Here is a 16,500-nt window from a genome sequence, read left to right on the forward strand (position 1 = left end):
GGCAGCATTTAGTTATTAACACGACGCTTCTAAGAAAATCTATGAAAAATTATTTGCTTTTCCCATCAAAATACCTTAGAGGTATGAGGGGCCTTTAAATAGGTTTCCCGTAAAATTTCAAGGAACTAGTGACTCCAGTAAACGTAGAGAAAGTCTGGAACAACGAAAGCAAGTATTAAGACGTTACTACCTCTTAATGAAAATGAAATACAGCTTCGAAGCAAGGCAAAGATGATAACTAGGCAGGCAGTGAAAAACATAATTTGAAAACATAGTTTACTATTTCCTTCATTAGAATTTGGTGACTAATCTTTGTGGTAATCACTGAATTTCTCAGGTATTTCTAGATTAATCTAATATAATATTTTAATATTAAAGTGCTGATTTCTCTAAGTGGTAAAATCCCAACAGATTCTTAAGAAGTTCTTTTTGAAGCCATTTACATGTAATGAAAGTCTGAATCAAAAGTGGGTATTATTTTTCAAGGTAATACCTAGTTTAACTTTATTCTCTAATACCAATATATACGTACAATACTTATTTGCCATTCCCTGGTACGATGGAACTACATATGAATAATCCATGCAAAAAATTCACTAATCCTTTATGGAGCGTTATATTTTACCATCCATATAGGTGCTTTTAAATATAAGGATGCACAAGTCATCGGTCTCTTCAGATTTATTCAGTCTCTTCTTGTTTATTTCATGTTCTCACGTTATAATGTTATATGCAATACCTTATGGTAAATTGTAAACCTAATTCAACAAAATCTGCTCCCAGTCTTTTCCTGGTTCCACTGCGTGTAAACGCAAATATCATTCATTGAATTTCGCCAAATTTTCATTGGTATTATTCTTTGAATTTGAAATATTTGAAGTAAAATAATAAACCTTTGCTAACGGATATGTTCATTAGATTGTTCTCAATTTAACAGAATGGTTAAATTACAAAACGTGAGCCTCATGTCAATAAACCTGATTATTATTCAAGGTGTGAAGTACCAATCTCATCATAAGCGGACAAGAATGCATCGCTTAAAAGTGATACATTCTTGGTGTTCGTGTTCAATGCTGGGAAATAATTATTCTGCATTTATACAATGCCTGAGTCACTTACGTAAAAAGTTGCCTAGTCAGGTTGTATGTGCCTATCTAAGGATTATGGGCAACAGCATAACGTCAAAATATATGCAAGAGCTAGGTATTATCGTATTTTTCAATAAATTGTTCTGAGCACCTGTATTTTTTCACGTTGCGCAATTGTTGATGCCCGTTTGAATGGGTAACAATGAAGTTTTCTTAATTTGGTCTGCTTCCGGTATTACGAATTCACCGTTTATTCCAAACTGGACGTCAAAAAGTTCTTAAAATGAAGTAGTGCAGTGCCGTTGCTGTAAGCTTGAAGATTATAAACACCTTTTTTAGCTACATCTAGTATTCATTTTCATTCATGGAAAGTATTTCTAGGATGATATATCATCCATGAAGGGGATCGGAAAAATTTGATGCACTTATTTCTTTGGCTACTCTGACTACAGCTAGAATTGTGCGAGCGCACCGTGATATACTGATCTACAACATTTCAGAAAAATTATCCAACATAGCTGTATCCTTTTGTATTTTGCTAGGCAGTCTGATACTAATTGCATCCTATTTTATATTAAGTACGCGGAAAAATAATGGCTACGAACTTCACTTAGATTCCTTAATGTGATCTACGTGTAAATTAAATTTATAGCTGCCCAATATTCATTCTATTTCAAAATATATTGTGGTATTCAAACGAATAAAATATCGTAGAACTTTTCCACAAGACTTTTTACTGCGTACAACGCGTTTCGGATCACAGAGCCCTCATCTGGTACATGACACTGTAGTGTAGTGTCGAAACGCGTTGTACGCAGTAAATAAATTTTTGGTAAAATGCTACGATCTTTTAATTATTTAAATATTCCTATGTATTTCTTATCACTTGTACCCATATTTATAATGTACTCTATTGATAAATGAAATTGGTAGTTTCTAATAAACTTCCACCAATTGAAGCCTGAGTCTCTTGAACATATATTGTGGTGATTCTTGAAATATAATTGAAGCATATATCATGTCATAATACTTTCTTGGGAGAGGCTTAATTAAATCTGTTATTATGCTTTACCTCGAGTCTTCATTTTTCCTGGAAAGGTTGCAACTTTATCGCCACTTGAAGTAACCTGTTCATATTTGCCTCTTTGTTACCGCTCGTTAGCCATAACTCTTAGATCACTATCCTCTCAAGAGGATAATAAATTGCTAATTTGTCTATGTATTTCTTCCCACTTGTACCCATATTTATAATGTACTCTATTGATAAATGAAATTTGTAGTTTCAAATGTGTTTTCCTATTTTCAATATACCCTAAAATCTCGATAATACCTCAAAGTATTAATGATCGAAGGTAGGAGATAGCATTTCAATATAGGAGAAATGTATATTTTTTCCTACACACAACAAGTCTTTGGAAACGTCATCCTTTCCCCATTTCTTCATCCTATTTTAACCGGTAAGTCAGGATTGTGAACGTCGCGACGCGTCGTACTCGGAGTAAAATGTCATAGAGCTTTTATGTTCCTTTCAGGTGAAAAATTATCATAGCTGGTGACATGTAGTTGATTTAAAGTATTATAGCTATTTCACTACCTCATGAGGTCATTATAAAGATTGCTACAATATTTCACAAATGCGTGTTTTCATATTTTACAGTTTCATAGATGAATCTTCATGAGCTATGGAAATGCTTTTTTAAAGCGTAAGTATTGGCAATATTTCAGAGGAAAAGTCATGAAACGTGGGAAAATCATTTAAAATCATTTCATTTAAGTTATTCTTACGTATTCCATTGGTAAAAATAAAAGTTTGGGCTATTATTCTCTCAATCCTTCTGTCACTTCTGTCACATAACGACTTTCTTTAGTTCGGCTGAAGTTCCATTATTATTGATTCAATCCATGGACCGTCTTTCCCTTCCCAATCCTAGAGGGTCGGAAATTCACCCTCTTTTATGATTTTCATTATCCCCTGTCTCACTATGACCTTTTCCATCCACGCTCTCTGTTTCTTTATCTACAGAAAATGACCCCTCTTTGTGGTGACAGCAAACACCATTGTCGTAGGCATTCTCCCACACTTTCATCAATATTCTCCGTCCATCTTGTTGAAATTGATCATATCTGATTTGTATATAGCTCAACCTGCATCGTTATTATCATTTATTATCCATCAACTATGATCTTTTCTAATATCTAATTCCATTTATCTTGTTTTATAAGGATAAAAAAGGTAAAAATACATACTATTTAATGTTCTAAATGCCAAAATAAGTCGCTTTCCCACTACTAATGTACCATGTAATATGAATATTGTCACTTAAATATTTCAGAAAATTTTCAAGCTTGCTAACATAGTTCATAATTTTTTGACCACCAAGCACTGAAAAACCAGAGTCAGTTCTACTAGTATTATGTACTAAAGGTGAATTTCATTCATGATACGTAAATTGGCCGCTAGGAAACGTCTGATTGTTACCCAGGAATACTTAAAAATGCATTTTTGAAAGCAGTAAAACTTCTTATACAAAGTTGAATGAAGGCTGAGAAATTAATTTTCATACCTGTAGGAAGTGGTACAAAAGAGACAAAAAGTATATAATTTGAATTCATCATTTCATATTTACATTTTGAATGAATTTTAATGACGGGTTATACTTCTTTAATGTATCCATTTGGAATTGTTTAAAAAAACAAGTATTTATTTTTATGCATATCCATGTTTACAATTTTTTATACATGAACATACATTCAGCATTGCTAAATTTCTGCAGGGAACATAATTTATGGAAACAATATGTACACCAATATTTTCCCTAAATTGTAAAATTTTTCAGTGGGATATGGACGAGATTCCTTTGAGAAAACATATCACTCTCTTCGACTGGACTTATTTTGTCTCGTTTTCTTCACCTATTGCTCGTTCAAAATTCAATTAATTAACTTGAAACTTTCACGTTGTATAAGGTATACTCTTGCCAACATTAATCTACATCTCCAAAATAAAAATACTTATTCTAATGAAATGTGGAGGAACAATTTGATGGATAACATAAAGGAGAATGCTAAAATGTAGGTATGTACCTAGAAATTTTCAAGCCTACAAAATGCTGTAAAGGTAACGCATCGCAAAACCAGACTAGTCGAGAGGAATTGATACGTCCTATTAAGGAAAACTTCAATACTCGAGAAGGATGAACTCGTGGTTCAATCGGAAGAGAAGGTTAGAGCTTCCTCACTCTCTAGTACGGGGGCTCGTGCAGGTATCGGTGATCGAACCTGATCAGGTAGATGGGGAAGACCACTTTGCCCTGCGGGTGCACTTCGTTGCCCACCTGCTGAACGGGATGGTCAGGGAACCCGTCGATGGGCAGGTCAAGGGGCAGGGGTGGAAAGTGCCAGGGGTACGGGGGACCGTGAACATTCGGGGGAGGTCCGAAGGCGAAGATGGGGCGGCCTTCCTGGGGGGCCACTGGGGTTGCTGGCCCGGCGCCACCACCTAATACGACCGGCACCATACCGTCCTGTTTCCCCTCTTCTCCCGTCCTACCATCAACCTTTTCTTCCTCCATCACTTTCTTCTCCTCCGGCTTAGCGTCCATCGCCTCTTCTGTTACCGGTTGTTCCTCTTGGGCTTTGCCTTCCTCCTCCTCAACCTTTGCTTCTTCCTCTTTGGGCTCTTCTTCCGCTGGTGAATCTTCTGGCTCTTCCTCCATCTTCTCCTCCTCTTCCTCCATCTTCTCCTCCTCTTCTTCTTTCGGCTCCTCCATCTCTTCTGTCGCGGCTCCGTCAGCGGCTGCTTCCTCCGTGGTCGTCATCCCTTGGTCTGCCTCCTCCGCCGGTTCGTCGTTCTCTTCATCCTTCTCCGGTTGTTCGGCGGCTTCGCTCTCGGCTGGCTCCGTCTCAGATTCGGTCATTTCTGTCGTAACCGACTCCAGCTGTGAAATGGATAGGAAATGAGCTAAATTTATTTCGGGTAGAACACTGGGTACAGCAGTAAAAGGTGGCTGTATTTTTAACTTTTAAATTGAGATCCGTCCTGAGGACTAAGTTTGCCACACTGAAAAATGTCACATCGACGACGATTGAGAAACGAACTACATAGGAACGCGATTAAATGAAGATAGGTTGAAAATATGTTTTTTAAGCATTTTAGAAGAGTCATATGATCAACATTAGAACCCTGATAACTCCATTCTACATTAATCTTACGGATACTTTGGTAAAGTGAGGGCAGATCTCACCCGGGACAAAGCTGCAGGTGTACAGTATCATACATTTAAGGTAAGGGACAATTACATTTCCATATACCACTTCGAACTTCGAAGATCTTCTGTTTGGAATTGCTCATTGGCTGTTCTAGATGTTTGAAACCTGTATCATTCTATCAGAAGCAAAGATCAAATCTCTTTCGACAATTTAACTTCCATATCAATGAAATTACATAAAAATTAATAAACTAATTTATGGTCTCTTTTAATTGGGATGTTTTTCTCGATTAAAACCACCAAATTTAATATTATTACGACCGAAAACCCAATTAAATTCATGGAATTCAGAATCCAAAACCTTGGATGATAGGACCAGATCCTTAATGCCTTTTCCAGCTATTTTCTTTTATCAGTTTAAAAATGACCAAATAGTAAACGCAATAGCGATGAGGTTTTGAGGTATGCATTAGTATAATATAAATGTGCATTAGTAAAGGTAACAATCACTCTTATGCTTCGTGTATATCAATAAATGAATGGCCCAAGCGAATAACTCTCTTACATACATCGAATCCTATTATATCTAAATTTAAGAATGACTTAATTTTGTTGAGAACATTAGTTCATCGATCAACATCATACACTTCAAGGGAAGAAGGACATTAAGCTTTCCATATACATGTAATGCGCAAAATTATAAAACGTTTTGCTGTCAATCTCACATAGATAGACCCTTGTCACTAGGTTGTACCTTAGCTAATATCCATGTTACCACGCTTGAATTCCAGTTTGGCGAGTATTTTCCTTCATAAATTTTAATAAAACTATCCCTTATCCATCGCCAATGTACTAAAATGTTGGCAAAATACCAAATAAATGAATCTTTATACATAGGGATCTTAGTACTAATGCTAACAAGGGTAGAATATTTTTTTTCAAATGTCAGTTTTTCTAACATACTTATGTATCATGGCTGTTGAAGTAGCTATTTTTTTATACTCATATTCCAGTATTTTTCACAACTAAATAATTTCTTTCCTCGTTTATCTGGTTCCTATTATGGTACGTCAATTTTCTTTGTTTTGACTTCTGAGAAAGTGAAAATAGTCTAGGTTTTTTCAGTATGCGGCATTAAGTACATGTTTTCTTCCCATAAAGGAGCTTTGATAATGTAACTAGAATGACTTTTTTTCAATTTCAATTCAATCTTTTACTAAGACACAATTTGAATTTTTTATTTTGATATAATTACGAGTTTATAATTGCGGAAATGCATTGATGATTATAAACACTCAAAACGTTACAAAAAAATGAATGCATATTTTTTGATTTGTAAAATTCGTCTCCATTAAGGAAACAAATTTATGATTCTGGTCTTTGACCTTCTATTGTCTTAGCCGCTGATATATTGCTATTCGCCATAGAGCTACAGGTCATGGCTGCCAACATAAGATACAGGTACTTATATTTTATTATCGCTAGTCCTCATTATATTTTTTACGCTTCAGACGACCGGATTTTTTGCCAGGCTTCTTTTTATGAAGAAAAATTAGCATTACTTAATTTTTTATATTTATTTTAACCTGTTACGCTATTGCCATGCCAACGTAATTTATCTTTGCATCAAATTCATCAAATGCACCTAATCCATGTCTTCGCTTTTACTAGCATCTTGATTCAATGTGGTATACCCTTCAAAATCAATTCACGCCAACTCCATAATATTCAACACCTTTTCAATTAGTGCATGACGTGTCTTTTGTATGGTATTTTGAGCGGTCATCAATATAAATAGATTGAGGGAAGTCAGCTTAGCTTATAAAACCGCTATAAGATTGACACCAAGCATTTTCCTTTTCATGTTCGAGGGCATTATGCAAAGCTGAATGTTATTTCAGTTTCATAGAACCAAACGTCCTGAAATAAAAAAAAGTGTAGCTCATGCAACCTGAATTTCACTCTTTTTGCCATTTTTCTAGGTAAAAACTAGTCATTAAAATTCGGCGCTACGGAGAACGCATTTCATTTGCTCGACCGGTCATGCATTATCATTTTCTTGGCTTACCACATATTTATAGGTTACATGATGGCTATGAAGCTTTCAAGACACAAAGTGCAGAATTTATTTTTTTATTCTATTTTCTATGTTTTTCTGAGGAACAATGTTGACTCTAAAGATACACAATGCTGTGACAAGGGTTCATTCTACGTAAGTTGAACATTTCAAGATGATTGAGCAATTTTAAATATAAATATATATTACAAATTAGGATTCTCCATTTGGCCACAATGTGTGCTAACACTCAGGAAGCATTAAAATGGGATAAAGCAAGTTGCAATTTGCAATTCTGACGATGGATTGATCCAACTTTCACGTGTCAATAAACTTTAATAGGGTGGTTTCCTATTATTTTTCTATTGCCTAAATCGAAAGATTATTACTCCTGGAGTACTTATTTCACGCTTTTAGATTTTTAAATGACAACATCTATTTTTCGCGATTAAATGAAAAGTGAAAATTTTCAAGCGCGCGAAGACGCGCGCTTGAAAGTATGAATGCCGGGAAATATCTCCGTACGTCGTATTTCTGGTTCCCCCTCCCGCCCGGTGAGGTGACCTTGAGGCGAGGCTTAGCGCTGATACGTCGCAGGATGCTAGCGGATAGCTGAGTACCTTGCTGGATGGTAGCGCTTGGCTTAAAAAAGGTTTATTAATACCTTATCAAACGAAGAAAACTTTCCGAACTTAGCCAGTTTTAATAGGTGATTATTAAGACATGTTTCCCTGAGCTCTGTGCCTCATGCATGCATTGGTAACCTCAGACGATGTATAACTCCTATCCTCTCGTGTATAAACTAGGTCCCTGTGACGTCATGCGGATTGGAATCGCATGGGCGCCAATCTGGCCTTTTTCAAATGAGGATAAAATTTGACCCTTGCCATTCGTCTGAACCGGTATTTCAAAAACCAAATAATTTGTGTATTATGAATACACTAATGGTGGGTAACGAATCGCAATCAATGCCTTTCGTTTTCTTTGATGAAGGAAACTACCCTATGCTTCAAACTAAAAAACGCCGGAAATATTTCCTAGCAGCTTTTCTCTACTCACTGTTTCGTCACGAACAGCCCGATTACTTATATACGCTATTTAAAATTAAGCAACAAACTACTTCGATTACCACGAGATCAGATATAAATTTTATATACTATCCCGCCCATCGCACAACTTCTTTCCAGAAATCTTTCCAGGTTGTTGGGTCAAATTTCTGGAACGAGTTGCCTAAAAGTGTGAAAGAAATTCGGTCGTTGAAATTATTTAAGTCAAAAGTCTATAGCTTATTGCTTACCGCCACGCTGTAATTTTGATTTTAAGTCTTACCGTTGTATACATTGTATAAAACTTGTATCACTGATTGGATATTGTATAATATTTTTTTTTCTCTATTACTGCTCACAATGAGAAATTGAGCAAATATATTGAAGTATGTATATATGCTTTGTGAATTGTTTTGTTCTGAGAGGACATCAGTCCTAGAATAATAAATAATCTTTCTATATATCTATCTATTGTAGCTTTCAAGCGAGATTTGTATTTGAGATGATATGAAATCTCAAATTCATGATATTTCAACGAATTTCCTCGCGAGTTGGAGTATTCAAATACAAATATTAATGAATGACGGAAAACAGAAAAAAAACAATCATCACCGCTCTGCTGGAAATTTTGATAACCGGTCAAAAATTATGTGGCAGAAAAAAAATCTAGTTCCTACGGAAAGGTTTAGAGTTTCTCCTACGTTGTTCTCCAGGTTTTAAACGACTAATATATGCACTTAAAAAATGCCGGGTTTATGCAGAGATGGTGAATACTAACCAGAGAGGATGCATACAGATTTATTACATTATATTATATTAGGATTGGTGTTGATTCGGAAAACATCGCAAAAAAAACTTAGCATTTCAAAAGAAAGCTATGAGATAACTATTTGGTCCGATGAAAGAGATAAGTAGATAAGTGAAAGGAAATAATGCCGAAACAGAGAGTAGAAAATTAGAAAAATTGAAAACTAGAAAAGATAGAAGGGACCAGACATTTCGTATGATAGGTCACAAAAGATATAGATGCCTCGGACACGTAGAGAGAATTGGGATAAGCTTGATTGTTAATAGAGTTGGGATGGTAAAACTGAATAGAATAAGACACCTACGTATGCCAAACTTTCCTGGTAATTATGGGGTGAACAAGGAAATGGGGAAACTCTCAATGAACTTGGAATTAGGGGAGATAATAATGACAAAAAAATAGGGGTAGGTGACTTGTTAGTGAGTCCAAATTTTGCTAGATTTATGGTGAATCCAAGAGTAAGTAGTTGCAGTTGATTCTCGCTTTAAGGTGTAAAATCGTTTTGGACTGGTAGTAATACGAATTCCATTGTATGCAGAAACGTCATAACTGTCGAGCAACAGACGAGGCAAGAGTTTGAAGAGTATAAATGCGATTGTAAATGTATTCATTTATATCCTCCCTCATTCATTCACACGGCGCCCTAAGAGCAAACACAAATAAAATGAAAGAGAAGTAAATAAAGGGATAGGAACATATGATGGAAGAAAGGACCAGTACAACGGTGCTAGATCGAAAAAGTCAAAAAATCAGAGATTAAAAATTCGGCCTGGCTGGGACTCGAACCCAGAACCTCCCGGTTGTATATTTATTAATTTTTTGTTAGCCAATAACGCAAAGCGAATTTAAGTATACCGGGACTAGCCACGGTGATAACTTTTACGGGAGTTACCCGCAATGCACAATTGTGCGAAAAATCCACAGAGAAAAAATCATTCGCCTTGACCGGGATGGTTTTTTCTCTGTGGATTTTTCGCACAAATAACGCAAAGAAATATATAGCTGATGTCTTATTGCACGAGTGGAATCGGAAACGGTAAAATTTGAATTTCCTTAAATCGTCCGCGCATAACAAACTTAGATCGTAAGCCCATTCCATCTTAAGACAAACCTTATGAAGTCGAACCATCTTCGGTCCCATTAATATCTCTAAAAAGCTATGCTCCCCGTTATTCCACTTTCATATTTTCATATTTTGATTAAAAAAAATATTTTTGTAATCTTCTTCTTTATATTTTACTTCTCACTTTATATCCATTATTACCATGTTATCGTTTCACTGTAAATTTGAGTAAATGCTGTATGTGAACAATTTATCAAATAGATACAGCCCTAGTATAAATTTTTAGTTTTTCTCGCAGGTGATGATTTAGTACCACATTTCCCGATGCAAATAGTTACCTCGTCCTCCGGCGTGTCGCCCCTCACCTCCCGTTTGTCAATTGCTCCCTCGTGCGTCCCTCCGTCCCATTCGACGGTGGCGTCGTGGGCGCTCACCATCGCTATGGACCGCGGCTCTGGGAGCGGGATCGCCCGGGTGGCCACGGCCAGCAGCAACAGGGGGAGAAAGTCCTGTAATTAAACAATGAGCGAGATTGGATCTTTATCTTAAGAAAACCCGTGCCGAAAATTATATACAGTAGTTGTAGTAGTCTTCCGGCGGAAGCGGCGTCGAATCCTCTATGCCTAGCGCATCTGGCATTGAGCGGAGCAGCCTTGAAGTGATCGAGGCCACGTCCAACGTCACTAGCGTTGAGGTTTTTTCTTTGTATTCATGACATCGGCGCCAGAAAGATCCACAATCTTTATCACAATAAATAAATGCAGGAATGAGAGATAAATTTTTTTAAAGTGAAGTTCGATCAAGATGCCAAACATCTTATGTAAAAACAGCATAGATAATCAGAAAATTATTTTTATCTTAAAGAGGATTGTTATTATGCTCGTGAGTTTCAAGTTTCTCTGTTTTGTTCCTTCTTTGTAATAAAAAGTCAATATCTCCGAAATCAAATATATAAATGTAGGGATGAATAATTAGAATATTCGTAACTGATAGTGTTTCAAAATCAACAGATGCTTGATTTTAAACAATAATGGTAATCATTTTTCTATTCTTTCTAAAAGATTACAATCACTTAAAATCATAGATATATGACTAGCCTGAAATGAAATGTAGATTGAGTATTAATTTTAGTGTTTATTTAGGATCTGTGGGGAAAAAATTAAAGTGGAAGGAAAGCGTTCTAACATCAAACATTTTGTGTGAATTTAGTCATGTTTCACTGTAATTCATGACTCTGCTGAATACCGAATGCATTATGTAATATTGGTCTTATTATTAGCTCCTTAGCATATTGATTCATGATGAATACGGTATGCGTTGGCAGCGAAATGCTGAATAAAGTATATCGACTTATGAGTCACCTTCAGATAATTGTTGCAGGCACGAATGAAAGAGAAACTTCATTTTGGTAGAGAAGTAAGAATAATAGAAAATTCCACTGGCTAGACATTTAATGAAATTATATTTAATGACGCAATAAATTAATGAGCATTAGGATAGAATTGGCACAGGTGTATATAATTATATGAACATTTTAAATGATAAATAATCTGATAGGTGTGTTTTTATCCGAGTAGAAACTTTATTGCGATTGGTGGATGGTTCATTTAGTGATAAAATCATAATTTCAGTATTGCTGATAAACAGCCGGAGTCGTGGTTAGAATAGAGAGGACTAGATAATATTACGTTTGGATATCGCCACTATTTTCTTTGATTGATAATTTTTATTTGTCTTATCGTTTCTTTTATTATGGAATTCATGAGAACATTTTAAAATCTACTAGAGTATAAGTACTAAGGTTTCACAGCGTGAAACTGTTAGATTTCGTAAAATTATTGAAAACCTGGTTAATACACTTCTATTAAATCTTTCTGGTCCACCAATGGAAAATTTCTTGGCTCTTTTGTGTTCATTCATTGAGACTTTCTTTGATCGCATTTATATTAATGAATTTCTAGAAATTTCACCTTACGTAAAGCTTTTTAAAATGAAAATAAAATACAGAAAAACCATACTTTATATCCAAGATAATTTGATGTTAAGCAACCTTCTTACTTGATAGCGGGAAAACATTTTCCTGTTTCATTCTTCATTTAACTTCAAGGAATTAGACATTTAAACGCAAGGGAATTGCTGACCAAGATGCGTGGATTTGATTATATGCTTTTGAATGCATATAGATCACAACATAGTCTTTCTTATAACTTTTTTCTTCCTTTGAACAGCAATTGTAATTTTGCTTAACTCGTCAGTGAAGGCATTCTGCATGAAATATTAATACTTATCCTATTTACGTTCTGTTTGATCTGTAGCATTGAATTTATTGCATATTTCATTTTTTAAAATATGCGAAACAGTATAAATAAATATTACGGGAGATTCCTGTGAAATATTGGCGAAATATGTAAATATTCCTTGTTTCAAAATCTATAACGCCTGAACTCCGAATTCCAGCCGAATTTTCCCACTGTGCACTTTTTTCTGTGTTCGTAGCAGTCACAAATTAGAGCCATCTACGAGTATTTATGGATTCCCATTCTTTTTTTCCACTTTTCAATCAAACAGTACTTCAATGGTATTTTGGCTGCTTGTTTCTTGAATGTTATTCGTCATTAGTGAGAAAACTAATAAATTTGACAATGTCTCTTAAGTATTGAAACGATGGTCGGTCGTTGAGTGTTGAATTAAACAGTATGAAAACTACCATTTGTGTTTTTATCATGGATATAGCAAACGTCCACAAAATCAAGCCTGAAACGATTTTATAAATTTGACTTCCTCCGTGTTATCTTTTTTTTTCCATGAATAACTATTTAGTCACCATTGGTCTCATCTCAAAAATTTCCCTCATACAAATAATCAAGCTTGAACAAAATATTTTGGTATATATTCCATTATAAATGCATTCTCCATTGCTGAGAACAACTACAGGGTATTATTTAAGCAAGCTTCGTATTTCATACCCTCTTTCACAAGAATTTTCTCAAATTCGTTGAACTTAAACTGTATTTCGCGCTTAATTTAGTTATTTCCCCGGTAAATCAACGTTAAATATAATTTCTCGAATAACAACTGAGTGAAGATCATGAGCACACACTTGATTTTGACGATATGAGGAATTTTATTGAAGCAATGATGGATGTCGGGTCATAATTAAATCAAGAAACTGACAAGGAAGCAATTTAAATCTGGCTGAGGAAAGCTCACTTTTTATCACGATACGAGACAAGCAATCTCCGAAGGCAATAATGAATGCATGAAATATGCAGCGATGAAGGAGCAAAAATGCCAACTAGTTAGGTGATATCTGAAATTGAGGATAGGATACTGTCAAGCAATTTGTTTAGAGTTGATGTCGATCGATATAATGGTTGTAAATGTATCTGCTGAAATTTTTATGGTAGCTGAACCTCGTCTATTCGGAAGGGCTTCACGGTATTCGTCTCATTTTCATAGTTTTCCCTGTGCATCACTTTTATTCAGCGCAAACGCTTTTTACACCAAAAAGGATCATCCCAAGCTTATTTAACGCTCTCATTTACAGAGATGTCATGAAATGCGTAGAAAAATAATATCGTCATGAGTTATTACTGATTTGCCGTTTGCATATCATCTTACTATCTGTGAAGAATCTTTGAAGTTTGCTATAATACCAATAGGGTTTTCTAGGCTTCGGCAGTAACCCGTGCTTCGTAGTGTTTACCAAAAATTTATGTAAATGCTTCATCCATATCTCAGTTCTTGGTCTACCTGCTATGGGTGTGGACCCTTAGTGGTTAATAGCCTATGTGAAATCCTTGGAATTTAATACTTGGAAGATAGATCCCGTGAATGATTATCTTGTATGATACTCATTTACGGGCATTATCTGTGAAGTACACTTGATAATGTTGTTTTTAACAACGAAACGCGTAGTTTCAAAGTAAAAATAAGAGTTCAATGTCCAATTTTACTCCCGTAAATGAGACTGTATTGAAGAATATTTTCATGAAATACCTCTCATTTCTTTGTCCATTACTTACAAAGTGCATTTGCTTGAAGGAGATTTGCAATTCGGATAAATATTCCCGGGATACATTTGCAGATATACTTTCACAAAAATCGTGAATACTATCTGGGTAGTGAAGATAGATACTTCAGGCACTGATTGCTTCTTCTCGATGGTTGATTTAGATAGTTAAGCACACCTCAGACCATGATTCAAGCTTGTTAATGTTATTTTTTCTATTCAAACAGTCAAAATCTTTCCCTGAGTAGCTTGGCAACACTATTTCTGTTTGTGATTGTTTAAAAGGAATTAAGCTACGACCTTTTGGTCAGTAGATTAGCACTCTACCCACTAGGTTACTACTCCCCACCGTTCTCATTACCTTTCAACTTATGTGTATACATGTTTACTCTTTCCATTTTTATCAATCATATTATAAACTGCCTAAATTACTACTATCCTTGCAATTCTCCAGAACTCATTTGTTGGCGTATTTCAATTGCTTTCGCCAAGGACTCGATAAATGCGTTTCTGAGAAACCTATCGTTTTTTGTATCACTCTTGACACGTATGTGCAACACAGGAAAACCTTAAAGGTTATTATTCTTGATTTTTCAAAGAACTTTCGTGATGTGCACTTATCTCCTAATATTCCATAGGGATCCGTAATCTGGAGTATACCACGGGGTATGACGTAAACTTTTAAATGTCAGTTTCCTGAGCGAGGTCCTTTCTCTGAGTCACTTGGCAACGCTAGGGTTTTGATTTATGAGTGTCTAAAGGCTTAACACGGAATTTATCTTTCGACCTTTAGATCAGTAACTCAGCGCTCTACCCACCAGATTACCATTCTTCCGATAATTCTCACTGTAGATATTTCACGAAATGTCTCTAAACATCTACCTTGGCCAAATTCTTCAACTCTTATATACCTTTATAATTTATTGTAACTCTTGCATTTCCCTGTTGAACATTCAGGACATTTTCGAATGCTTTCGTTAAGAACTTCAGAAATGGTTTCCGTATAAATCTATACATTTTTGTTTCATTTTTGACATGCTGATGGATCATACAGAAGAGATCTTAGAGTAATTTTACCAGGTTATTCGAAGAATTGGCCTATAATTAAGATATTAAGATGTACGATACGCGGAGACTTATCCTGTGCAATAAATATCATTCACGAAATACCGCTGATATCTTTATTAATTTACCGTCATCTTGAATGAATAAAAAATATTTATCAAACAAATATAGGGTAACCTTTCTTTTAATTCTTTTTCTGTGCTTTCTGCGATTATTCTGGGGCACCGAATGTAGGATCAATGCCTTATAGTTCTGTTAAAACAACTGGCAAGAATACTTTTAACTTATTTTCACACCCTTCATGAGCATAGCTTGATAAGCACATATCTTCTAATATCCTATCATGGACGAAGGAATTTAAAATATCATCGTATAATAACGTCATCGGATATTTTTGTTTGCTTTTTGCAATTTTTATAGTACACCGAATGTAGCATTATTGCGTTGAACTCACTCTATTGAAACTCACTCACACTATTGAAACTCACAATAAGTATTTATTTACTTAGGAATCTGATAACGGATCTATTCTACGAAGGAACTATAATAGATCGTTATCTATCGAACAGATTCGTCATCTACGAAGAAGTTTAATATATCTATCCAACCAATATGCAGGAACACGTCTTTGGATCCTTTTTGTGCTTACTGCGATTATTCTAGTCCACTGAATATAGGACCAATGCGTTTTAGTTCCGTTGAAACACACAAGAATACTTTTAACTTACCTTCACACCCTTCATGATCCTTGCGTGACGTGTGCGTATCTGCTAGTATCCCTTAGGAATCTGCGGACGGGTATTCACACTTCACTGACCCAGAGAAGCGACTGTGAGACAAGGGAGCAAAAAGAGCGGTGGTGGTGTGGATTAATGTCCCGACTGGAGACTGACTGGTCCGTCACTCGACCGACACGAGGCACTCCTAGTTGCCGCACTCGCCGCGGGCGAAGGAGTGGGGGGAGGGGGTGCGGGGAGTGGGGTAGGGGGCATTGCTATCCGATCGCTCATGGGTGCCGCGAGGATTTTCCCTTCGTTAGCGTGTGGCGAAACGCAGAAGTTTCTGATTGCCTCACACTTCCGCGGCACACGTCCCTACTAATCCATCGTTGAAATTTCCACGTTACTCCTCCCTCGTTGAAGTCTCCAAGAACG

The 16,500-nt window shown here is 35.9% G+C and overlaps 1 protein-coding gene across 1 annotated transcript; it reads right to left on the reverse strand.

The window, feature by feature from the left end:
* Positions 1 to 3,769: 3,769 nt before the first annotated feature.
* LOC124161142 (cilia- and flagella-associated protein 251-like) lies at positions 3,770 to 16,260 on the reverse strand. The gene is made up of 3 exons (XM_046537378.1): positions 16,075 to 16,260; positions 10,608 to 10,778; positions 3,770 to 5,026 (listed from the first exon to the last, which is right to left on the reverse strand). Exons 1-3 carry the CDS (start codon positions 16,087 to 16,089, stop codon positions 4,331 to 4,333), a joined length of 882 nt encoding a protein of 293 aa, XP_046393334.1. The 5' UTR covers positions 16,090 to 16,260; the 3' UTR covers positions 3,770 to 4,330.
* Positions 16,261 to 16,500: the final 240 nt, after the last annotated feature.

The sequence above is a fragment of the Ischnura elegans genome, chromosome 6, assembly GCF_921293095.1.
Source record: "Ischnura elegans chromosome 6, ioIscEleg1.1, whole genome shotgun sequence".
Lineage (NCBI taxonomy): Eukaryota > Metazoa > Arthropoda > Insecta > Odonata > Coenagrionidae > Ischnura > Ischnura elegans.